The sequence below is a fragment of the Silene latifolia genome, chromosome 3, assembly GCF_048544455.1.
Source record: "Silene latifolia isolate original U9 population chromosome 3, ASM4854445v1, whole genome shotgun sequence".
NCBI classification, from domain to species: Eukaryota; Viridiplantae; Streptophyta; class Magnoliopsida; order Caryophyllales; family Caryophyllaceae; genus Silene; species Silene latifolia.
This window is the reverse complement of record NC_133528.1, coordinates 16262285-16286623: the sequence shown is the minus strand read 5'-3', so window position 1 is coordinate 16286623 and position 24339 is coordinate 16262285. Positions and strand designations below refer to the sequence as shown.

General features: G+C 37.0%; 6 protein-coding genes across 8 annotated transcripts; 4 read left to right on the top strand and 2 right to left on the bottom strand.

Annotated features, from left to right (window-relative positions):
• Positions 1-1547: 1547 nt before the first annotated feature.
• LOC141648745 (histidine-containing phosphotransfer protein 1-like) lies at positions 1548-2831 on the top strand. Its single transcript, XM_074457463.1, has 6 exons — positions 1548-1622; positions 1758-1888; positions 2052-2120; positions 2340-2411; positions 2574-2646; positions 2772-2831. The coding sequence occupies exons 1-6, from the start codon at positions 1557-1559 to the stop codon at positions 2829-2831; spliced, it is 471 nt and encodes a 156-aa protein (XP_074313564.1). The 5' UTR covers positions 1548-1556.
• A 2868-nt stretch (positions 2832-5699) lies between these two features.
• On the top strand, positions 5700-8523 carry LOC141647296 (uncharacterized). The gene has a single exon (XM_074455429.1). The coding sequence runs from the start codon at positions 6016-6018 to the stop codon at positions 8287-8289; it is 2274 nt and encodes a 757-aa protein (XP_074311530.1). The 5' UTR covers positions 5700-6015; the 3' UTR covers positions 8290-8523.
• A 260-nt stretch (positions 8524-8783) lies between these two features.
• On the top strand, positions 8784-11996 carry LOC141647297 (uncharacterized). Its single transcript, XM_074455430.1, has 7 exons — positions 8784-9106; positions 9544-9762; positions 9923-10009; positions 10314-10460; positions 10907-10933; positions 11056-11151; positions 11580-11996. The coding sequence occupies exons 1-7, from the start codon at positions 8909-8911 to the stop codon at positions 11793-11795; spliced, it is 990 nt and encodes a 329-aa protein (XP_074311531.1). The 5' UTR covers positions 8784-8908; the 3' UTR covers positions 11796-11996.
• A 1207-nt stretch (positions 11997-13203) lies between these two features.
• Positions 13204-14612, top strand: LOC141647295 (histone H2AX). The gene is made up of 2 exons (XM_074455428.1): positions 13204-13551; positions 14191-14612. Exons 1-2 carry the CDS (start codon positions 13342-13344, stop codon positions 14410-14412), a joined length of 432 nt encoding a protein of 143 aa, XP_074311529.1. The 5' UTR covers positions 13204-13341; the 3' UTR covers positions 14413-14612.
• A 1126-nt stretch (positions 14613-15738) lies between these two features.
• On the bottom strand, positions 15739-16881 carry LOC141648744 (putative F-box protein At5g55150). The gene has a single exon (XM_074457462.1). It carries the CDS (start codon positions 16879-16881, stop codon positions 15739-15741), a length of 1143 nt encoding a protein of 380 aa, XP_074313563.1.
• A 2214-nt stretch (positions 16882-19095) lies between these two features.
• LOC141645965 (putative wall-associated receptor kinase-like 16) lies at positions 19096-21792 on the bottom strand. Of its 3 annotated transcripts, XM_074454106.1 has the most exons (3): positions 21712-21792; positions 20383-21495; positions 19096-19785 (listed from the first exon to the last, which is right to left on the bottom strand). In XM_074454106.1, the coding sequence occupies exon 2, from the start codon at positions 21480-21482 to the stop codon at positions 20436-20438; it is 1047 nt and encodes a 348-aa protein (XP_074310207.1). In that variant the 5' UTR covers positions 21483-21495; positions 21712-21792; the 3' UTR covers positions 19096-19785; positions 20383-20435. The 3 variants fall into 3 exon arrangements, with proteins under 3 accessions (XP_074310207.1, XP_074310206.1, XP_074310205.1); XM_074454105.1 differs by having other exon boundaries at positions 19096-19526; positions 20383-21785; XM_074454104.1 differs by having other exon boundaries at positions 20383-21784.
• Between the last annotated feature and the right edge of the window lie 2547 nt (positions 21793-24339).

Genomic DNA, 24339 nt, shown 5'->3' with positions numbered 1-24339 from the left:
TTACCAATTTTTATGTTAATGTTTGGGTTTAAGGTTAAATTGTATGCAGTTGAAAAATCTGGAAAGTTGAGATGAGAGAGAGAAAGAGAATATGAAAAGAAAGTGAGAATGAATTTTAGACGAGAAGGGTGTAATTGAATAATGTATCACTTTTCATTGTGTGGTAGAAATGGTGCACTGGGAAGAGTGTAATTGAATAATATAAATGGTACATGCACAATATTATTAGTCTGCATTAACTGTACATGCACAGTACCCGCTGTCTACCCATTTACCATATAAACAGTACAATCCGACCCGTCGCAACCTTGTGACGGATACCTCCGTCACAAGTAAGACGAACTGTTGTTATGTATGGGTTTGTTATTGGAGAGGTTTGTTAATTTAGTGATGTGTCATGTGACAAACCTCTTTAGAGATTCATTTATTGTGGATTTAGTTGACAATCTGTTTTTGGCAACTGAAATCGGTCACCATTTACGGCCGCCCGTGTCATTAATTCTTGTAGCGCTCCCGCCTACCCCATCATCGCCACCACCACCATCACCATTGCCACCACATCGTCATGCTGTCGTCACCTCCACCATTTTCAATGTCAATTACCGCCACCCAAACTTAGGACCATTACAACTCCACTCCATCCACCTTGGTCACCCGACTCCAACCTCGATCTATCACAACGCCGCCCTCCACCCCCCCCCCCCCCCCCCACCAACCACTTATAGGTGCTACGAAAAACTAAAAAAAAACATAAAGGTACCACATAGAATATAATAGGCAGACAAAAGTGCGAACCAGCCCGGGCCGGTGCAGGGTTCCCCATGTCAATCCTGACCCGCCCCTAACCCGGACCCCTAGGCCCGCTCAAAACCCACCCCTTGGGTCATCTTCTGCCCGGCCCACCCACCCCTATCTCGGGCAGGTTTCAGGTCCCCCAAGCCAAGCCCGGTCCAACCCGCCCTAGCATAGAACACCCTCTCAACAATGCATAACTCAAATAGATTATCCAAATGACCAAAAGGAGAATCAAATTTCATGTATCTACCATTTTAAAGTGAAATTGTAGTTGATTTGTATCCATTTATGCTCCCATTTAATCAATAAACATATCTCCCAGTACCAAAAAAGCCAAGGAACAAATCTCTTCAGATTAATTTAGACAATAATATTTAGTAATTTGGTAGCTAGATAACTTTCACATTTTACCTAGTCCTAAGACTCCTAACTCTCTAACATTTTACAAAAGTATACATAATAATACACAAATATTTGTATAACACGACCTTACACAAGCATATTGTAAACCGGTAGGTTAGTTTTATAATTACGATCCCACTTATTGGAACAAGATTTTCTTAAGACTTTAAACTTCGTACTCCATGTGTTTTTATCATTTGTTTACATTTGATTAAAATATTTATCACATAGAACAAAAAAGGTAAACATCTGATCGAGACTGAAGTATATATAAAGCCATCAATCCTATAATAGATGTCTTCTCTGGTTTTCTGTTCACTATATATAATCAAACATTTTGATTGAAAAAGCTCTGGAAAATGGGCAGTGAAGTTGCTGAATTGCAAAAACAGTTAATTGATCACACTGCCTCCTTATTTAACGAGGTGATCAAATAATGTCGAATCTATTTAAGTTCTTAATATACTCCTTAATTATGTTTTTTACAGTATTACTCTAGTTTTTTTCATGATTATAATTTTATAAATACTCCGTAATATTTAGATTGCGATTAATTTCAGGGCATCATGAATGAACAATTTAAGCAGCTTTTATTCCTGCAAAGTGAAGGCAATCCAGGATTTGTGTTTCAAGTGGTGACCCTTTTCTTCCAGGAGTCGGATAAACTTTTCAATGAAATAGGACCGTCTTTGTTAGTAATACGTCTTTTTAATACTGGTTATGATTGTGTACATCTGACCCGTCTTTATTTTAGGTGTTATTTTGACAATTGAAGCCTCTAAAATATTCGTTAATGATGCTGATGTTTATTATGTTCGCGAGTAATAATATATACTCCGTAAATGACAATGCAGAGAACAAGCTAATGTGGACTTTAAGAAGCTTGATGCTCATATGCACCAATTGAAGGGTAGTACCTCTAGGTACGTCGGTCAAATTATATAAATTGCCTACAGCTATGATTCCTTACAGAAATGTTAGGAAATAATTAGGAATTATGAATTCATATCGAAGCTACAAAGCCGCTGTTTAGAGTCAACAAATATACTCAAAAGAAACGGTTTCATTTCATGTTAAATATACAACGATATTACATGGTCGATCTAACTTATTGTTTACTGTAAACTATTTTGACGATGTAGCATTGGTGCACAAAGGATGGGAAACGCATGCATTGCTTTTCGGAATTGTATCCAAGAGAACAACTTTGAAGGGTATGATACTATATAATCTTCACTTATTACACTACTAAATTGAAAGCCCCTATGATGTACAAATTGAACGTGATGTGTTTTACTGTAGTCTGTAGGTCCGTTTTACATAAGTAATTAGACGATTATTTGATTTGATTTAACATTAGTACATTACTCGACTAGGTGTCTAAAATGCCTAGAACAAGTGAGGGAAGAGTATTCTATTGTGAAGAGCAAGCTAGAAGCTTTGTTCAAGGTGAGCATATAGTTGTATTAAACTATTACAAATATTTTCTTTGTTTTACATATTTTGTCACGACTCACAAATGATTGAAACGAAAGGAGTATTAATTATTTAATTTATTATCGTCTGATCTGTAGTTAGAGCAACAAATCGTGGCAGCTGGTGGATCAATTCCGTATACATTCAGTGGTCACTAAATCGTTCATCGTGAATCAAACCCCCAACATGATCGCAATTTTTATGTGTACTGTATTTTGTTTGTAATACCTGCGTAAGAATTTTTGTGATTTACTCCTATGTGCCAAGCAGTGAAATACCTAAATAAATTTTCATTTTATTTCTTATATAGTACTTCACTTTGTATCATTTTTATTTGGTCTTATTATACGGAGTACGTTATGGCCTTTATCGTATTTTTATTGAATTAAATTAAAGGGGTCACATATTCGCGTTCTTATACCTTTTTGATAAGGCAAAAAAACTTTGACGTGGTCTTCTAGTCTTGACCAACAAAATAAGTAAAATTTTATCAAAATTAACAAAGTGAAGTTTGTCAAAATGATGAATTGATGACCAATGAAGTAAAATTAACTCAACAACACAAGGCATAATCGTTTTGCATAATCGATTCAAATAAATCAATTCGTTTTGCATACTCGTTTCAACTTTAAATGAGTCATAATTATTTTTCTAATCCGAACTCGACCCAATTATACAAACAAGTAATTTGTCTCATTTCATACATGACCTATTTAATTTGTCTATATCTTAGCCCGAGTTATTTAATCCTTTACATTTTTTTTGAAAAAGATATTTTTAACCACTTTAATCCGTTTAACTTATTCAACTCATCCTTAGCCAAACCTATATAACTCATCTATCCAATAATGATAAATGATACGGAGTAGTAGCTAAATAAATGAGTTATTTGTATCGTGTCTCTGTCAACCTAATCACTTATCTCCTATATATAAAAGCCAAGTTTTTTAGAGCAATGTGATTGGTCCTCACAATTTTTAGTGTGCTACTATTTCTCCGATGTGGGAGACCTACATGTGATTCTTCACACGCCCCCTCACATGTAAGCCTTTGGCTCTAATACCATGCTAGAATCGCACACGGGCCTGGGCCCACCCGTCGAGGAGGAGAGAGTGTCCAGATTACAAGTCCAAGGAGGTTTCATCCCAAAACCAATTGGCGATGGGAGGAGTAGCCCATTGGATTATAAACTAGATCACTCTTCTCTATTTCTCCGATGTGGGAGACCTACATGTGATTCTTCACATAATGGATGGGACCTACTCCAATTATATTTCTCTTCAGTCCGTCTTGCTTCAGACCGCCTTATTTCAGACCGCAATAAGACCTCTCATAAGTGAGAAGCACATGGGTGGTGGGACACTCCCATTTGCTTTCCTACTCTCACCCTAAATGAGCTTTTTGTGAGAGGAAATGGTATCCGTCTGACCATTTCAGACGGATATGACGGTCTGAAATAAGAATTTGTGATTTATCTTCTTTTCATTTTCTCTTTTCCTATGATATAATTCAATATAAAAAAAATGAAGTATCGACTTTAAAATAAATGCAAGTAAATATAGAAAGCCAAATATAAGTTTCCAATCATAGTTACATGAACATATTTTTGTGTGGGCGATGTAACTATCTAATACTACATGTATGTATATTTATGTGAGAGTTTCGAAACTATCTGCATTTTCAAATGACAATTTTATTAGTAGGTTATATTTTTTAATTTTATTCAAGTTCTTGAATACTAAATCCCGTGCGATTCTATCCGCTCTAACTTAATTTATAACAATACTAGTTTAGATCCCGCGTAATGGATGCGCGGTATTTATAGAGTTTTTATTTTTGTATTACTTAAACATGCTGAATTAACACCTCATTAGTTTTTCATATTTCACGTCATTATATTTTTATATGAGGAAAAATATTAAACTGTAAAATTATTCAAAAAAACTGAATAAAATTGAACTGTAAAATAATAGTGGTATCTCATTAATTGTTCATTTTTCTCGTTATTGTATTTTGTTTCAAGAAAAAGAAAAAATTAAAATTAAAAATTAATCCAAGAGAATTGAGTAATGTGCTGAAATGTATTTTTTAAAAAAGTATTTTTTTAATACCACAAAGCTAATGGTTTCAATTTATAAATTCTCTCAATTTTTTTTTCCTGAATGTAATCAAAACGATTTATAATTTTATTTATACATAGTATGAGTCAAGTCATTCTCAAAATAGTATCAATAAAAGTTTAGTTTTTAGTGAAAATTATATAATTTGATGAAAAGATTAATTTTAATGAAAAAAATTATATTTATTAATTTCCTTATTTAGTGAATACACTTAAATTATCAATAGTTTCCTTATTTAAAAAGATGCTTTTTGGAGGGAAAATGTGTGAGCTCACCTATTCTTTTAGTAGATAGGGGATTATTATTAGTTATACATCGTATTGTTCCAAAACATAAAAATATTACGCCATAACTAATCGTATTAATTAAAATATTTTGGTTGCTACTGTACTCCCTCCACTTTTTAATATATGACGTTTTGCTTTTACGAGGCGAGCCTTTGACTTTAATATTTACAACAAAATATTTGGTAAAAAATTATAAAAATTATACCATTAGATTACTTATGAAAAACTCTTTCATATGAGTATACATATCACTATATTTAAGCATATAATTTGAGAGATATTGGAGAGAGAAGTGTATGTCTCGAAATGTGAGAAAGTCATATAAAGAAAAATAGAGGGAGTATAATTTAAAAAACAAGCCGTGCATTATTTTGCACGAGTCTAAAACTAGTACAGATTACAATACATTAATCTAACCCACTAACTTTGTATCGTGATCTCAAATCGGATAAATGATCATCACTTTTAAGCGGAAAAATGCAACCAAAATTTAGCTTTCACATTTCGAATTGAATCGAGTTGAGTCCGTTTAGTAACCCAATGTTTAACACACATTCCGTTTGGCCATGGACCATTGCCAGGTCCATGAATATGGAACGAAATTATCGCATCCCAAACTAAAACGTCAGCCATGTTATCAACAACATTTACTCCGTACTAAAAGAAGCCGTTTTCAAAATTCTCCTTCAAAATCTGCACTACATTTTGAATTTTTGAAATTAAATTAATAAAATCTTACATCTACCCTTCCCAATTCCCTCTTACATTGCACCATTCATTCAACATTTCAACATTCATCCAAAACCCTAATTATAAAACCCTAATCAAATCTCCACCGCCATACCCACAAATTTCATTCCACATTTCATCTAACTAACTCATACCCCACAAATTTCATTCCACATTTCATCTAACTAACTCATACCCATTTCAATATGGCCAAAAAGAAGCAAACCCATCAAAATAATTCTTCAAAAATCGTTGAAGATCAACCACCCCACCAAAATGCCGAAACTACCCCTATCACTGTCGAAGACAACAACACTGCTGAGACTATCTCTAATTTGAAGTCTCTTAATTCTATGTTGGTTAATGAAACCGCTAAGAAACGTCAGGAAATTAGTGCGCTTTTGGATGATAAGAAGTCGCTTGAGGCTGAGTTAACTCGGTCGAACTCAGTGGCGGATGAGCTTCGGTCTGAGTTGACTCAGTTGGGGGAGGAAAAGGCTGAAGTGGAGGGTAAAAATGTAAGATTAATGGAGGAATTTGATGGATTAAGGGGGGAATATGAAAGTAAGGTGAAGGAGTTGAGGGTTAGTGAGGAGAAGGTTGTGGGATTGAAAAAGGTTAAGTCGGACCTAGAGGGGTATAGTGGTAATTTGGTAAAAGAGATTGAGGTGTGGAAAAAGGCGGGGTTGAAGAAAGATGAGCAAATTGGTAATTTCGAAAAAGAGATTGAGGTGTTGAAAAGGGTGGAGTTGGAGAAGGAGGGGCATATTAGTAATTTGGTAAAAGAGATTGAGAGGTTGAAAAGTGCGGAGTTGGAGAAGGAGGGGCAAATTGGTAATTTAGAGAAAGAGATTGAGGAATTTGAGGGATTAAGGGAAAAGCATGAGATTAAGGTGAAAGAGTTGAAGGATAGTGAGGAAAAGGTTGTGGGATTGAAGAAGGTTAAGTTGGACCTAGAGGGGTATAGTGGTAATTTGCTAAAAGAGATTGATTTGTGGAAGAAGATTGGGTTGAAGAAAGATGGGCAAATTGGTAATTTGGAAAAAGAGGTTGAGGGGTTGAAAGAGGTGAAGTTGGAGCAACAGGGGCAAATTGGTAATTTGGAGAGGAAAGTGTGTGGGTTGAATGATATTGTGTTGGGTTTGAGGGAGGACGAGGCGGGATGGCAGAGGAAGGTTTCTGAGTTGGAGAAGAGTAATGGTGATGTTGTTGGGGAGTTGGATGGGTTGAGGAGGGAGATTGAGGGGTTGTTGGCAGAGAAGAAGGCGATGGAGATGGTGACTTCGAGTTTGATTCGGGCCAAAGAGGAGAATTCCGAGAGGATTGGGGAATTGGAGAGGGAGATTGAGAGTTTGATTAGGGAGAAGTCGAAGAATGTGGAGAAGATTGGGGAGTTGGAGAGGTTGAATAAGGGTTTGATTGGGGAGAAGTCGACGAATTTGGAGAGGTTAGGCGAGTTGGAGAAGGAGATTGAGTGTGTGAAGCGGGTATACGAGGATGTTATCGAGGAGAAGAAGGTGAAGGAGATGGAGATTGAGGGTTTGATTGGGGAGAAAGCGAAGAATTTGGAGAGGATTGAGGAGTTGGACAGGGAGGTTGAGGGTTTGATCGAGGAGAAGTCAAATAATCTGGAGAGGTTAGAGGAGTTGGAGAGGGAGATTGAGTGTGTGAAGCGGGTTAATGAGGATGTTACTGATGAGAAGATTGTGTTGGAGGAGGTGAAGTTGAGGCAGGAGGATAAGATCAGGGAGTTGCAATCAGAGGTGAGTGGGATTCGGGGTAATGTGTTGTTGCTTCAAGAGTCGAGTAATGATCAACTTGAAAATATGACAAAACTGTTGGATGAAATTAGTGATCGTAAGAGTGAGTTGAACCGAGTTGTGAAGGAAAGGGACGATGTTAAGAAGGCTTTGGATGAGGAGAAGGCGAATGGGGTGAAGTTACAAGTGAGGGTTTCTGAGATATCGAAGAAAATGGAGGAAACGGGGAAGGTGATTGAAGAATTGAGGGGTGCAAGTGACAGTTTGGTGGCTGAAAAGAAGGAGCTCGAGAACAAGTATATCAAGCTTTCTAAAGAGAAGAGCTTAGTTGAGACTAATTTGGCCGGAGCCAAGGAAAAGGTTGGGGAATTAGAGAGTTCACTGAAGTCGAAGAGTGATTTGTTGGAGTCAGCATTGTCTATGCTTAGGAACACTACTAGGCAACTAAATGTGGAGAACAAGGATGAAGATACAAGAATGACAGTAAATGAGCGGGGAATCAAAGGAGAAATGAAGGATTACCTGACAGAAGTCGAAGCGATTAAAGGAGTGTTTAAGAGAAGGGAAGAGAAGGTGGGAGAGATGCAAAAGGAAATGGAGGAGTTGCAGATTTCTGTGTTGGAAGCGAAGAGGAAGCAGAACTTCTGGACAGTGGTTTCTTCAGCAACTACGATTTTAGCAGCTGTTGTTTCTATCCTTTATGCTTCTGGAGTTCACTGAGAAGGAACCGGTTTTATGCCTTAATTTGTAGGAGTATTTGTTTTGTATTAGGCTGAGCTGAACTAATTGACAGTTAAAAAAGCTTTCTTCAGTCTGCGAAGATAGCATGCTTTTGTTTTTGTAGTCGTAATTGTAGTTCTTGTTGAGTTGTTGGGGGGATCATCAACGTTTTCTCTTTGCTTCCCTCTTTCTTGATGGCGGAAATTGCAATAATATCATATGCTTTCGGAATGACCATTCTCCATTTCTACTATGCTATTATGATCAATTCCTATGTCTTAATGTTAAGGGTCACATGTTTAGCATGTCATTGTCTGAATCGGTGCACAAATCGATACTGTCGGGTGGGTCGTTTATAGGTTGGGTCATGGGTGGTATTTGAGTAACATGACCTTATCCATAATTCTACCCACATAATACTTCGTAATAAACAGTGTGTTGGACCCGAAATCGGTCCGTTTCACATAATATTGAATAAATCAACAACCCAACACCACAAATATCTGAAATGCAGAATTTTGTGTGGATCCCATTAATTGGGAGTATTGAAGAAAATGAGCTGAAAAAATCTTGCATGATTATTTACTGAATACATTGTCCCCTTAGATTACATGAATGTATGGGTATCTTATGTTACAGTTTAGGCTTGAAAATATCATGTGGCCCCACATCAGAAACCAGAGGAGTAGTCAGAAGAGAATTGTTAGTGAAATTGGATGAGGAGCTGGGCAAAGGAGATGACAGAGCTGCTCTTTCTCTTGTCAAGCAGAACCAAGCCCAACCTGGTGGCCTCCGTTGCTTCGGCGCTGCCCGTCAGGTTTATTCTTCTATTAATTGTAGTTTCAAATGGTTCTCTCCATTATAATTTCTGGTTAGTTATGCCTCAGGAGTATAACCATGCATCTCTTGATAACTTTATGAGCTAAGCTAGTCGACATTTGATTCAATCTTGGGTTTCCCGGGCACCCGGCTTGACTGGGTAAATAATTAGTTCCATGTTCAATTGAAGGTGCGGTATTGAGATATACCATTATTTCATGTTATTCTGTACTTGATCAGACATACTTGAAGTCTTGAACACAGTATATGATTCGATGTATGATAGCTAAGCTCATTGAATTACTTAAATTCTCAATTGTGCTGGTTGAGATGCGTTGGATCCATATTGATTCTGAAGTTAGTTCTCAAGTTATTATGATGTAAAGCTGGGTGCAGGCTTAACCTCGTTTGATCAATGTGTGTTGCACAGTGCAGGTGCCTCAGAGACTATATACTTTAGATGAGTTAAAGCTGAACGGAATTGAAGCTTCATCACTTTTATCACCTGTGGATTCAACACTTGGCTCAATTGAGAGGATTCTCCAAATTTCCGCTGGTTTAGGTGGTCTTGCTGCATGGAATGTCCTAGAGCTTAACCCCCAGCAACTTTTTTACATCTCCCTGGGGCTTTTGTTCCTCTGGACATGGGACGTGGTAATTGCTCTTTCTTACCGGCCTGGACAAACCCGTTTTCTCATCAATAGTTCATGATTAGTTGATTACACTGCTTGATGTGATGTGGGTTTGCATCCAAAAAAAGCCAGTTGGTAAATTGAGTCTCTGATGCCTACTATGGTTGTATGTTTTTCTGTAGGTTTCGTTTGGTGGAGGAATTAGTAGCTTGGTTCTTGATACTATAGGCCATACTTTCAGTCAGAAGTACCGTAATCGTGTCGTTCAGGTAGGCATTTGGACTTCCTTGTGTTGTTTAGGTAGGCATCTTGATCTCCTGTCTGCTTGCCCGCTGCAATGCTTTCCTATAGTTTTTTGGCTTTCTGTAGCATTTGAGACAATATTTTCACAAGTTTAAGGTTTCCTCTTACTCTAAATACTCGTGTCAGAATTCAGATACCCCCATCTGAAACTTAGAGCCGAGCCTCAGTAACAAATCTAAATAATACCTGATTTAGGATTAGGTGACTGCAACTGAAATTTAATGGCTTCACTACATGTGAATTAACTATGTGATCATTTTCCGTGTGTAGCATGAGGCTGGGCACTTTCTAATCGCCTATTTGACGGGCATTCTTCCAAGAGGGTATACACTTTCAAGTTTAGAAGCGTTCAGGAAAGAAGGGTCTCTCAATGTCCAAGCAGGAACATCTTTTGTTGATTTTGAGTTTCTTGAGGAGGTAACCTTTATCACCTCTTCGTATGCATTATTCTTTCAGAATTATACCATCATTCCATTTTGCGTTTTCAACGAATAGAAAAACATTAAAACATAATGGGATGAAGCAAAATTTCTTACTCCCTACAAAACTGTCTACGCTTTCAACGGACTGATGCAATACAATATGTATTCTTTATTAGTCATCTGAAAATAGTCTCAGTCCCTCTTACTTTCAACATAGGATACTTTTGCGTCTCTCTTACCCTGTGCCCCTGTCATAGTGCCATGGTCAAAATTCTCTGAGGCACGGGGAGTTGTTTCCTTAACATGGTTACGAGCAAATGTTGAGTTTCTCATACACATAATGATCTTCTTTCGGTTACTACTTATCTTGATTGAACTCTGCAATGCACAAAATCATTCTACCACTATTCTGTGATCCATGAAAATGACTGTATTTTGCAGGTCAACACTGGAAAACTAACAGCTACGGTATGTTCTAATAATCTGAAGTCATAACTTCATCAGGCATACTATTTATTTGCTTTCATTTTCATTATTTTGTGAATTGGTGGGAGCTACTCATGCTTACTAAACCAGTATATATTGATTAGATGCTGAACAGATTCTCATGTATAGCATTGGCCGGAGTTGCAACTGAGTATCTCTTATATGGACAAGCAGAAGGCGGCCTAGCTGATATCAACAAGGTTTGTTCACCTTGGACCCATTTTCCCTTGTATCTCATTCAGATTTCCATTTTATTTTTTACAGAGCCACAAAATTCGTTCACTTTGACCCATTTTTTATTGCAATAACCGATAAACTAAAGGACAGAGTTTATATACATTGAGTACCAAAGTTGGATACGGAAAATAAATTTGAGATGGAGGTAATAATGAAGTAAATGTCTGTTGACAACTTTTCTCATGCATCTGAATACTGTTACCAAGTATTTTGAATATCTGGAGAGTTGCATGCATCCGACCCCTGCATCGCTATAGACAGGACACAGAAGCACCTTCAGAATTCTGATGGTGTAGTTTTCCAATTCAAATTCTTGTTACGTAGTTTCAGTGGCCTTAGAGTGCCTGCTTTTATCTGTAACTCTTAACATGGATTAAATTTCCCGGTGAAGCTTGATGGACTGATCAAGGGCTTGGGGTTCACCCAAAAGAAAGCGGACTCGCAGGTGAGATGGGCAGTTCTGAACACCATACTTCTCCTACGCCGCCATGAAAAAGCTCGATCAAAACTTGCTGATGGTATGTCTAGAGGCATGTCTGTTGGTTCATGCATCAATATTATTGAAGACGCCATCGATGATGACGACTTGATGGTACTCAGTCAGTGACCTTTTATGTAATTACGGAGTAACAATACTTGACATTTGTACATTGTAAGCAACTTATACATTCTCATCCCTCAATATGACAAGTTTTAGAAATTAAGAAAATTAGAAATTAGCAAGAAACAGTTTCAATGCTTGGTGCGAGTTGTATGTAATTTGCAAATTTATTCATGGAAATACTCCAAACCACTTCTGATTTTCTTATATTATTCCGAAGTACATTTTAATTTAAAATAAACTGCACTGTAGCACCCAATATGGATTGAACTGTTATACCTTGATATGGATGAAGAATTCAGTTATGCATACATCGGGTTTGGTTGGAGATCCGAATTCTGAAAGGCTTAGTTGCAACACGACACGTTCAACTCTAATCCACCCTACATCCCTACATGTAAGGATGTCATTGGGGCGGGACGGTGGTGGATATAGGCTCCCCGTACCCGTACCCACCAAGAAAAACTCGTACCCATCCCCGCCCCACCACCCGTGACGGGTACAAGTTTATAAAACCATCCCCGCCCTAATGGGTGGAAATATAAAACCGTACCCGCCCCGCTTATTCATTAACCCGCTACACCATAATTTTATTCGATAAATGTTTTCGTAAAAGTTGATTTAATAACTATAAATTTCCATTTTTTTTAATTTATCTTTATAATTTTATTTTTTCACCAAATAAATTACTAAAAAACTTTATAAAATAATTATTATTAACATTATATCTTAATCATAACTAAATAAGATTTATAAATTATCATAATCCTACTAATTTTTTTAATGATTGACGGGTATTAGGTGGATAAGATGCAAAATCCATTCCCGCCCCATGACCCGTGGCGGGTACAATTTTCGTACCCGCACCCGCCCCACCACCCGCCAAAACTCCACCTATCCCCACCCCAACTGGGGCAGGTGCGGGGCGGTACCCACTTATACCCGCCCCGCTGACATCCCTGGCTACATGACTTACAAGTATTTAACCTTTGAAATAACACTTGCGGTTATTTGAACTTAAATGAAAAAAATTCGTCATTAACATAACTTGAAATAACCCAATCAAACACGATTAAGACTGCCGTCACCGTGACACCGTCCTTTTACATTAAAAAAATAAAAATAAATAAATGATCTTTTTTAAATACAAAAAACACCATTTCACATTATAAAACCGTTTCCCACCCTAATTACTAATCTATTCAACTTCTAGCGACATAAATACCCAAAAAACCCAAAAAAAAAAGCCCAACCAACAACAAACAATTGAATTCAGCAAAACCCAAAAGGCCGAAAGGTGTTTAGCAAAAATGAACCCGCCAAACAAAATTCAAACTTTCCCGCGAATAATAAAACACGTCATCGATCCGAACAACTACCCATTATTTTATTATTTCCCCCCCCATTAAATCACAACCACACATCTACACCTATTCACACTCCTATATAAACCCTTCCTTCCCCATTCCCCTCTCACAAACCCGCCTCCCTTCACTTCTCTCATCTCCAAATTCCAATCCCCAATTCCCAACAACAATCAAAAACCCGAAAAATGGGCGGAAAAGATATCGGAACCGCTGCTGCAATCGGTGGAAGAGGTAAACCAAAGTCCGCTAAATCCGTTTCTCGATCTTCCAAGGCCGGTCTCCAGTTCCCTGTCGGTCGTATTGCTAGGTTTCTTAAGTCTGGAAAGTATGCTGACCGTGTCGGTGCCGGTGCTCCGGTTTACCTCTCCGCTGTCCTTGAATATCTCGCTGCCGAGGTATTACACCTGTCTTTCCTCTATTCCTTATATGTATTATTTATTTACTCTTGCCGTCTCAATTATTTGTTTATTAGTATTTTAATTGAAGGTAAACATGTGATTGAGACGGAATATTAAATTAAATATCTCTCTTACAGAATAGGAAATTAATTAAATGACCGGGATGGAGGTCGTGGACAAAAGAATAAAAATGATTAATTCATCTTTTTGAAAGCGGTGTTTTTAACCATTATAGATAGAGAAATTTGTATATGTAATTTTGTTAGTAGTTTATGATATTGTGCTATCCGATTGTGATCAATTTGAGACGAGAGATTGAGAGAGTAGTTTCTCTGTGTTTAAACAAAGGTAAATAAATGATTGACACATATGGAGTAATTGATTGTAAATTAATAATTGAGATGGTGAGAGTACTTTGATAAGAGACTTATCTAACTGTTCATTGTGAAAAAAAAATGAAATGAATCAATTAATCATTTTGAAAGTGGTGTTTTTAACCATTGTAAATAGTGAAATTTGTAATTTGTATATGTACTTAGTAGTTGAAGATGTTGAGGTGAATGATTGTTATTAAGTTGATTGATAAGAGTGAGATTATATGGTGAATTGAAATGTACAATTTGGTGTGTGGTATAGGTTTTGGAGTTGGCAGGGAATGCGGCGAGGGATAACAAGAAGACAAGGATAGTTCCGCGACACATTCAACTGGCTGTAAGAAATGATGAGGAGCTAAGCAAGTTGCTTGGACAGGTGACAATTGCGAATGGTGGTGTGATGCCGAATATTCATCAGACTTTGTTGCCGAAGAAGGCAGCTGGTGGTAAAGGCGATATTGGCTCAGCTTCTCAGGAGTTTTAGACTTTGTCTTCTGGTTGTGATTAAGTTAGTAAAAGAAAGATAAACTTTGGACTTTTGAGTGTATTAACTTTGGTTAGTTCTTTTTATAAGCCTATTAATGGATGTAGCCAATGGTAGAGATGAAGAACAATGTGTTTTTTGATGGTATGTTTTCCTGCAATGGAATTGATGGAGTAATTACAATGTTTCTTCGACTCTTATTTGAGGGTGTATTTTATTTTGCTCTAGTTTATAATTTCTGTTAGTGTGTTCGGAACCTTTCCGTTTTCATCACCGTGCAAGTATTGATGAAGGTCTTTGCTGCTTGGTATGAACTATATTGCCATGACCTATTACTGTCATTGGCGGTGTCATTGTATATGTTTGCTGCACTAAAACTGGCAACCATGACACTTAATAGATCATAGTTGTTGGTTGCATCCTTGATTTCTTCTTTGGATACAATTTTCAGCTGTCCTCTAATTTCATGGTCCTCGCTTAATGCAATCTTCATTTTTCAACCACGATACAGCCATTTTGACTGCATATGGAAAATAGTGAATGCTGAAACCGTCTTTTGACAATCTGCCAATGGTGATGGTCCATTTGCGACAATTTATATGCTTACTGCAGGAATATAACTATCACTGTTATTTGGTAGTCTGATATGTAAAAAAAATCCCCAAACTATTTTTTGCTGTAACTTGATGTCATTGATTGACAGAATTTTCATTGGCACTGCTCCGTTTCCTTGGACATGGATATGAGCAATTTACTTTTTGAGTAAATACCTGCATTTCTGATGAAATAGTCCTCTGATTCAAACTTAAACTCTTCTTCCTTCTTGCTGTTATTATTCGCCGGAGCATGACCCATTTGACAGGGTGCAAATACCAATGAATTTGATCAAAATATCATAGGATACTCAGTACAGTAAAAAGTCTAAGAAGCTGTAACTTCTGTTGAAAGACCACAATAGCAATAACAAAGTACATGTGAATGATTCATAACAAATTCTCAGGATTGACCGATACTGGTGTTCCGAAATTCAAGCTGAAATGATTATCATTACAAATTCTCTATTCTTATTGCATTAATCTGAAATCATTCATAACAAAGACCGAAATACAAACTATTTTCTCAGAATTTATACTTGTATCCAAAAACTTATGCTACTAAAGAATGACTGTACTGTTTTACCCCAGTTTCTATACATTTTATTAGATTCCAAAATTTTGAAGACGGCTCAATTATTCTCAATTATTCAAGATTCCTGTGTACCAATAGTCATATACCTATTACTCCGGCAATTTACAAGAAACTAACCATCGACCAGCACGTAACCATCTACCAAGGCAAAGGCGTGACCCAAACTGCAGGGGGATCATCCATAAGCTCATACCATGGGTCTGTAAAAAGCGGTTCAATACTCATATCCATCATATCGTATATACCCATATCTCGCCCTGGATAATCAAACCCAAAATGCTTTGTATTCTTCTGTCTATCATCCGTAAAATAAATCTTGTTACGCTTAATCATTCCACCCACCTCCAACTCACTTAGACAAATCGAGTTACTGCAACCTAAGAATAATGCATACCCACCCAAATTATGAACGGAGACCCATCCGTTTGTGGCCCGCTCCATTCTTGAAACCCGAAACTCTTGTGTTACAACCCGAGACAAGACATGATCATTATAGTCGGTGTACATGTTATCGCAATTATAATAGAAATCCTCGTCGAGTGAAAATTTCCTTAAAATTCGATAAAGTTGTCCTTGTACTTCCACCAAGTAAAATTTATACCTCACCATCTTGGAAAAATCCGAAGACGGCTGAGGTTTAATCGGTTCCAAGACCGTGTCACCGACATTGCAAGCGTAAATCCTACCGTAATCATCTACCACATAAATTCTTCCTCCAAGAAACAAAGCATCAGAAAACCCAGAGTAACAACAATCACCGCATTCTAAATTCTTCCAAGAATCGTCCGTAAGACGACAAAACGCAGCGCCTTTAGTCTGAAACAAGATCAAAACGATGCATTTCATGTCAAATGAAGGCGAAGAGGAGAGAACAGCCTTATACACTTTCTTGTCTGATGTCGGCAATGTAGGCAACAAACGACGCCGTTTTGAGAAAGGATTGTGGAGACATATGAAGCTAAGACTCTGTATAACGAGGACTAGCCATCCCTTGTACGACCCACAGCACGTGTCGAAACGAGAGATATCAAGATCATGATGGACGTCGTGGCGAAATTTAGAATTGTGTCGTAAAGGGATGAAATTGCGATAAAGGGAGCGTCTTGGAGATAGCATAATGCCGGGTTTTGAGAGGGGTAAGTTGCGGCGGTGGCGCTTTGCGACTGACCTCCAGGAAGAGCAGATTGAACTACACCGTATGTGATCACAAGGGTTATTGATTTTCTTTATTATCTCTGATAATATGTCTGAATGAAGATTTTCCCATTTCGACGACGACATTGTTAGAGGAAAATAGAGGAAAGTAAGAATAATTTAAAGAAAGAGGGAAAGAAATTGAAACAGGGGAAAAAAGAGGGAGAGAAACAGAGTAATACAAATAGAAAGGGGGGACAAGGGTTTTAACGGTTTTTGTATTATGTAGGGAGTTGTAGTTGTCCGTTTGTCTCAATCATTTGTTTACGATTTTAATACCGCTTATAAAGAATAAAAAAAGGGAAGGGATATAGGTGGGTAACTTTGCTTGAGTATCACGTACAACTCGTTGCCAACTTACTAGAATTACATCAATATCTCATTATTTTATAACCTCAACCCTAAAATAATATACCAGTATTTTGGATAGATTTGGAGAACGGGTTATTCGGATTGGTTTAGGGTTGCGCATAGTTTGGCGGTCTCCGTCGTATTTGAAAAAAAAAGGGAAGTGTTTGTTATGTGCTTGCTCCATTAATTATTTTTGGATGAAGAATATTGAAGACATGGGATAATGACCACAAATAGGATCCTACATCCTGTTGTACAGTAGCATTGTACAACAGGCCCATATACTATATATATCTATCTAAGCCCAATAAAAATAAAAATCAATCCTACGCATCTCCTTTTTCCCTAATTCTGATTTCTCTTCAGTCGACAAACCCTCTTCCTTCCCTTCTCTAAATTTCTCTTAAACGACAGTCGACAAATCTCTCTTCTCCATAATTTTGATTCTAAAATGGTGAAAGGGAAGCAATTTACATCATCATCGAGGAAAAACGCATCTAACAATATTTCGTGAACGAGAAACAATTTATATCATCATCAGGAAGGAAAAATGCATCTAACAATACTTTGAGGTAAATTTCTAAAGCAATCATACGAACTATTATTAAAAGAATACGAACTAAAAAATACGAGCACCTAAGAATACGAGCTATTAAGATAAGAATATGAGCTAATGTAAAAAGAATACGAGCTTAAAAGGATCACGAACTTAAAAAGACGAGAACATAAGCATACGAGCTATTAAGATAAGAATACGAGCTAAAGTAAAAAGAACACGAGCTTAAAAATACGAGCACATAAGAATACGAGCTATTAAGATAAGAATACGAGCTAATGTAAAAAGAATACGAGTTTAAAATGATCACGAGCTTTAAAATACGAGCACATAAGTATACGAGATATTCAGATAAGAATACGAGCTAATGTAAAAATAATACGAGCTTCAACTATTTTCATGCATTATAAATTTTGGATAAAAAAATTTCTTCAAGATGATGCTCAGTTCCGCATAATCAATTAATTATAATAATTTAAGGGAGAAGATGATTCATTAACTGGATAATGGAGGAAGATGAAGAGAAGTTAGAAAAATATGGAAACAGTGAATGAGGATTAGATTGAAAATTGAATTACGTTACCTTTTTTTTTGCAAAAATATTTGAAAAAAGACTAAAATAACCTTGGATGTACAATGCTCATTGTACATCCAGTTGTATAGTCTTGAAACTCGATAATGACATTGTTGTAAATCTAATAAAAAGAATAATTAAATTAAATTAAGTTAAGGTCTAATAATTTTAAAAAAGTTCAAATCCTACAAGTTTAGTTCACAATAGTTTTATGTTCAAGTTTAGCTTAAATTATATAAGTTTAGTTACGAAAATTAAAGATCCTATAATTCAATTTCAAATCCTCTAACTTTTGTTCATTTTAAATCCTATAAGCTCAGTTTTAATCCTATCAGTTCAATTTAGAAAAGTTTAGCAAAATGAAGTCCAAAAGAAAAGAACCTAGGTGTCTCTAAAAGTGAAATCTGATTTAAGATGGGCTTACTTGTGTGTGAATGTGTGAGTACTCCGGAGTCCCAATACGCATTATAATTCAAAGGTTTTTAAATCTACAAGGTGTCTAGGATATAGTAGGAGAATATCATAAGAAGAGTAAATGCAATAGTAGTAAATATGAACGGTGGCATATTTTTGCACTTGTGAATTTATGATCAAGCCAAGATCGTTCATATTATTTCAACTTCAACTCGTTATTTATTGCTTGAAAATTAGTATCTGCATCGATAAAAAGAAAATGGAGAGAGGATTAAAAGGAGATAATTCAAATTGCTCAAGTACGATTAGCTAATGAAAAGGTTACGATTGTTAGTAATTAGTTCTCAGTTACTCTTTCCTGGTTACCTATTACTCCGTATTCCGTAAGCTTTTCATTAAGCTTGGAGTTACTGTATTATCAACACAATATTCCTTTACATACAGCAGTAAAATGTAACTGTATCAAAGTAATAATACAGTATCAAGTACACAGCAAAAAACGAGAGCTTCTGACAAGGAAAACTATCTGGTAGGAGACTGAGCTTTACGCCAGTGAATAACAAACGATTCACGAGACAATCACTATAATGTGATCCCGGGAATTTAGAGGCTCCCAGCTATAGCGGGGCATGACTAATGTAAGGTCGGATACATGCAGTTTTCTCCAGTTTTCAAAAACATAAATAGACTGTTTTTAGATGATTTCTTGATTTCTTCCTTGTTGGTCGCATCCTTGATTTCTTCCTCGGATGTAATTTTCAGCTGTCCTCCTCCAATATCATGGCCCTGACTTAAAGCAATCTTCTTTTTTCCCACAAAGATACCCGGCCATTTTGACTGCATATGGAACATAGTGAACGATGAAATCATCTTTTGACAAGTAATAGGCTTACTGCAGCAGGAATATAATCATCGCAACTATTTGGAATTCTGAAAGCAACAACTTGGCTCTCCTGTTTCATATGTAACAAGAGAAAAAATTCCAATCCATTTTGCTGTGACTTTCTTGATGTCGTTGATTGACAGAATTTTCATTTGTACACGGCTTTGTATCCTTTGCCATGGCCAAGAGCAAGCTGCTTTACGAATAAAATACCTACATTTGATAGGGACCAAATACCAAAGATTTGGACCAAAAATCAGACACTTACACAGTAGAAAAGTCTAGGAAGAAGCTGTAGCTTCAGTTGAAAGACAATTAACAATAATGGTGTACAGATACGTGAATCATAACTTATAATTCATAATCCATAATTCATAATTGCCCTTCTTTACGACCAATTCCTGTGTTCCAAAAACTCAAGATGATAAAGAGGTATTTGTCATCTAGAGTTCAAAGCAAGACACTAGCATCTGATGCCCCATGAATAAATAAATAGAGTATATGATAAAGAGGTATTACTGAAGGTATACAAACATTGAAACATGAAACAAAGACGAAGAGTTTAATACTATGCAAACGCTGCTAAAGATGGTAACATAATATACACAAGTGTTCCTAGCAGCAATCTAAGAAAAGAGATTCCCTTTATCCTCGGGGTTCCTTGTCGACAGTTTTATGTTTGCTTTTGGATCGATTTTCTACCATGCTCATTCTCTACTATGCAAAACATGCCTAAAAAATGTTAGCAATTGGACCGAAATGGAATACATCGTTATCAACTATTGGTAAAGAAAGAGAAGAACTAATTACCTGTTGCCTTTTTCCAGAGCAATATGCCTCAAAGATTGGTCTTACAGTTCAACCTATTTAGTACTGTTTTCTCTTCTTTTACTGTCCTGCTCTTGTATTTGCCATAACTCGGCAACAACACAGATCATAGTCGGCCTCTCTTCCCCTTTCTTTGCCACACATGCCAAGGCAAGCCGCACAAACCGTTCTATTTCATCCATATTACCTTCCTCCAAGACAATCTTATCTATCATCTCATTAGCACCAATTCTTTTAGCTGCGTAAACAAACTCATTCGGTAAGTCTTCCCCACATCTGGCCATTTTTATGGGATCCCTAGCAGTTAACAACTCCAGCATCAAGACTCCGAAGCTATACACATCGCACTTCTCTGTCACCTCCCGAGTTTCAATGTATTCTGGGTCAATATAACCCATAGTACCATGAACCGGCCATATCTGGTCTTTCTTCCCTGGAGTAATAGACACTGAGTAGCCAAAATTCCCTAATTTGGCATGAAATGAAGAGTCAAGAAGAATACCAAATGACTTGACATCTCTGTGCACAACTGGCTTTGACAAGGCATTATGCATATAAGATAGTGCATAAGCAATATCAGCAGCAGCCCTCAAACGACCACTCCATTTCATAGGCTTTTCAAGCGCCAAATCACCATGTAAATATTGAGAAAGGTCTTTATTTGGATAGAACTCGTATACCATCATTGGTACACTGGTCTCGAGGCAACATCCATAGATCTTAACCATATTGGCATGACATACCACCATTCCTATGGACACATCCGTTAAGAAGAGATCAGTCAACTCAGGATTCATACCGCGCTCTTGAGGAATTTTGATGGCCACTGTCCTGTCATCGAGGATAGCTCTATAAACAACACCCTCGTGATAACTGCCAACAACGAGATCAGGATCATAGCCGTTAGTAGCATTCTTGAGCTCTTCCTCGGAGAATATTTTTAGATATACAGCTCTTATGTGTTGACCTTGGCTCAAAGCTATCTGTTTTTCCAACAAAATACCCCCATTTTTAGTGAAATTCTCAACAGCCTCAAATTTCTTGTTTCCCTTGTTTTTCTTCTTGTATTGAGCTTGACCCATCAGAATCAGGAACCTTGCAAACATAAACATCTCATGTTAATAACCGTCACAATCATTCGTTTACCTTTTTTATTCTTTGTCAGTGACATTTTAATCACAGGTAAGCAAATGATTGAGACAGAGGGAGTAATACCTACGAACGGATGAAATTTTTTGTTAGAACTTTGCACAAAATTCAAAATTGCACTTTTTTCAAACCAAAAAAAAACAATTGGAAATTTGCACTAACCTTGACCTTTGATGCAGTGTTCAATCTTCACAAGAATAAAATCGTTAATATGAAGAATAGTCAATTATAACAGCCACCTTTGATGACCCACCAATTAAGTGTTGTAGTTTTTGTATTACAAAAGATTACAATATGTAACTAATACAAACAAAGGCCCTACAACAGAAATGAAAACAATATAAGACGGTTTATTACACCCAATCGAATCGTGTTGAACACACTTTCCTTAGAGTATTTCGACCCTATAGCCTTTGGGTATCACGAAATCTCTGTAGGATAAGACGATTCCTTTGTCTTAAGGCAAAGAGCAAAGAACAAAGAACAATAGAGAGTTTTGTAAGTCTGCTTTGTTTCGTAAAAACTGAGAAAAGCAATGAGAATAATTATTGATAATCATTAACTTCTCATTATATATACACACAGCATATATGTGTAATATATTCTCCAAAGTCAAAGGATAAGTACGTTGGTTTGTAAAATCAACCAACATGTTGGTTTGTTACCAACCAATCAAAAGCAAATGCAACTGTCAAATAATAGACAATCACACGTCAAAACAGAAAAGTCACACAGCCCCTGTCGGGGACATGCAAACCCGATCGGGGACGTGACCAATTTCCACGAGTCTCAAATTTTGCTTCTTAATTTTCGTTAAGTATATGAAATACTTTAATCCCGAGTATATAACCCCAATAGGGGACATAATATACTACGACCACACTTTAAGTAGTGTCCCTTATCCATTTTAACCATGAACTCGATAATCCGATTATATGAGCGTACCCTCCGTACTCTCCTACTCACATTATATCGATTTCGAGCTCAAACCAATTTCTACTCGAAAACCCGAATGCACTTAAATGTACTTGTGATCAATATCACTAACATTCCTCCCCCATTTAAGTGTATCCCTTGTTTCCAATTAAAACAGCAAAGCAACAAATCTATGCATAAATGAAAGTGTCCCAAGGATTGAACTTCCACATTAGTATATTACACATTCCAAATATTCGAGAATCAAGGTGTCCCATGGATTGAACCTTTCAACCCATATTGAATACATGAAGATAACATACACATAGACTCAAATAAACTCTTAAAGTTACAAACTTGACACTATTGACCGCCTTGTGTCCATATCCTTTCATGAGAGTATAGGAAGCCAAGTCCAAGCCTCTTGAAGCGGCTACACTTCACGCTCACATAGGTGAATCTTTCATCATGCACCTGCAAAATGCACTTTGTCAAAGATTTCATTAAGAAGTATTAAACTTCAACCTCTTGTCATGCAGGTCATGCACATACCTTTCGGGATTATAACATGTGCCTCAATCTTCCATAATAAGCCTTCCACATTGAACTTAGCCTCTAAAATTTGTTAGAGGGAAGTTGGGTATCTTATCAAAAAAATCTAGACGGACTTTAAACCCATCCCGATTACCGACTTTATAACCAAGTCCTTAGCTAATCCCTTCGTCAAGTGATCAGCCAAATTATGATGTGTCCTCACGAAATCAACGGAAATAACTCCTTGAGTAATCAACTCACGAACCGCGCTATGTCTAACACCAAGGTGTCTAGACTTTCCGTTGTAAACTTCACTATAAGCTCTAGCTAAGGTCGCCGAACTATCACAATGGATAGAAATAGGAGGAATAGGTTTTGGCCAAACCGGAATTTCATAAACCAAATTCCTTAACCATTCCGCCTCTTTACCGGCAGCAGCTAAAGCAATGAATTCTGACTCCATAGTCGAACTTGTTATACAAGTTTGCTTCTTAGAAGCCCATGAGATAGCTCCTCCACCAAGCAAGAACACCCATCCACTAGTAGATGAATGATCCTCCATGTTGGTGATCCAACTAGCATCGGAATACCCTTCTAAAACCGAAGGAAATCCGACATAGTTCAAACCATAATCCATGGTTTGCTTCAAGTATCTCAATACACGTTTTACCGCAACCCAATGTTCAAGACTAGGATTACTTGTGTATCTACTCAACTTGCCAACGGCAAAGGCGATGTCGGGTCTTGTGCTTGTCATAGCATACATCAAACACCCAATCACTTGAGAGTACTCAAGTTGTGAAATAGCTTCACCTTTATTAGGCATAAGCTTAACACTAGGATCCATTGGAGTGTTAACCGGAGAACAATTTCCATGATTAAACCTTTTTAACACTTTCTCAATGTAATGAGATTGTGTCAAAGATAATCCCTTGTTCTCACGCTTGATCTTTATACCAAGTATCACATCCGCCTCACCCATGTCTTTCATGGCAAAACTTGATGACAAAAAGGCCTTAGTAAGGTCTACTTGATTTTGGTCGGTACCAAAGATCAACATGTCATCAACATATAGACAAATAATGACTCCATTACCGTTGTCATCAAATTTGCTATACACACATTTATCCGACTGATTTAGTCTATACCCATTAGATAAAACAACCTCATCAAACTTGTGATGCCATTGTTTAGGAGCTTGTTTAAGTCCATACAATGATTTAATTAATTTACAAACCTTATGCTCATTACCGGGCATAATAAATCCTTCCGGTTGTTTCATATACACCTCCTCTTTAAGCTCACCATTCAAGAACGCCGTCTTGACATCCATTTGATGGA

Excerpts from the sequence above, each read along its gene's own strand:
- LOC141648745 (XM_074457463.1), top strand. The coding sequence starts at position 1,557 with ATGGGCAGTGAAGTTGCTGAATTGCAAAAACAGTTAATTGATCACACT. Across the intron at positions 1,889-2,051 it reads AATGAAATAGGACCGTCTTT|AGAACAAGCTAATGTGGACT; the intron begins GTTAGTAATACG and ends ATGACAATGCAG. Across the intron at positions 2,412-2,573 it reads CAAGAGAACAACTTTGAAGG|GTGTCTAAAATGCCTAGAAC; the intron begins GTATGATACTAT and ends TTACTCGACTAG.
- LOC141647296 (XM_074455429.1), top strand. The coding sequence starts at position 6,016 with ATGGCCAAAAAGAAGCAAACCCATCAAAATAATTCTTCAAAAATCGTT.
- LOC141647297 (XM_074455430.1), top strand. The coding sequence starts at position 8,909 with ATGGGTATCTTATGTTACAGTTTAGGCTTGAAAATATCATGTGGCCCC. Across the intron at positions 9,107-9,543 it reads GCTTCGGCGCTGCCCGTCAG|GTGCCTCAGAGACTATATAC; the intron begins GTTTATTCTTCT and ends TGCACAGTGCAG. Across the intron at positions 10,461-10,906 it reads ATTTTGAGTTTCTTGAGGAG|GTCAACACTGGAAAACTAAC; the intron begins GTAACCTTTATC and ends TGTATTTTGCAG.
- LOC141647295 (XM_074455428.1), top strand. The coding sequence starts at position 13,342 with ATGGGCGGAAAAGATATCGGAACCGCTGCTGCAATCGGTGGAAGAGGT. Across the intron at positions 13,552-14,190 it reads TTGAATATCTCGCTGCCGAG|GTTTTGGAGTTGGCAGGGAA; the intron begins GTATTACACCTG and ends TGTGTGGTATAG.
- LOC141648744 (XM_074457462.1), bottom strand. The coding sequence starts at position 16,881 with ATGTCGTCGTCGAAATGGGAAAATCTTCATTCAGACATATTATCAGAG.
- LOC141645965 (XM_074454105.1), bottom strand. The coding sequence starts at position 21,512 with ATGTTTATGTTTGCAAGGTTCCTGATTCTGATGGGTCAAGCTCAATAC.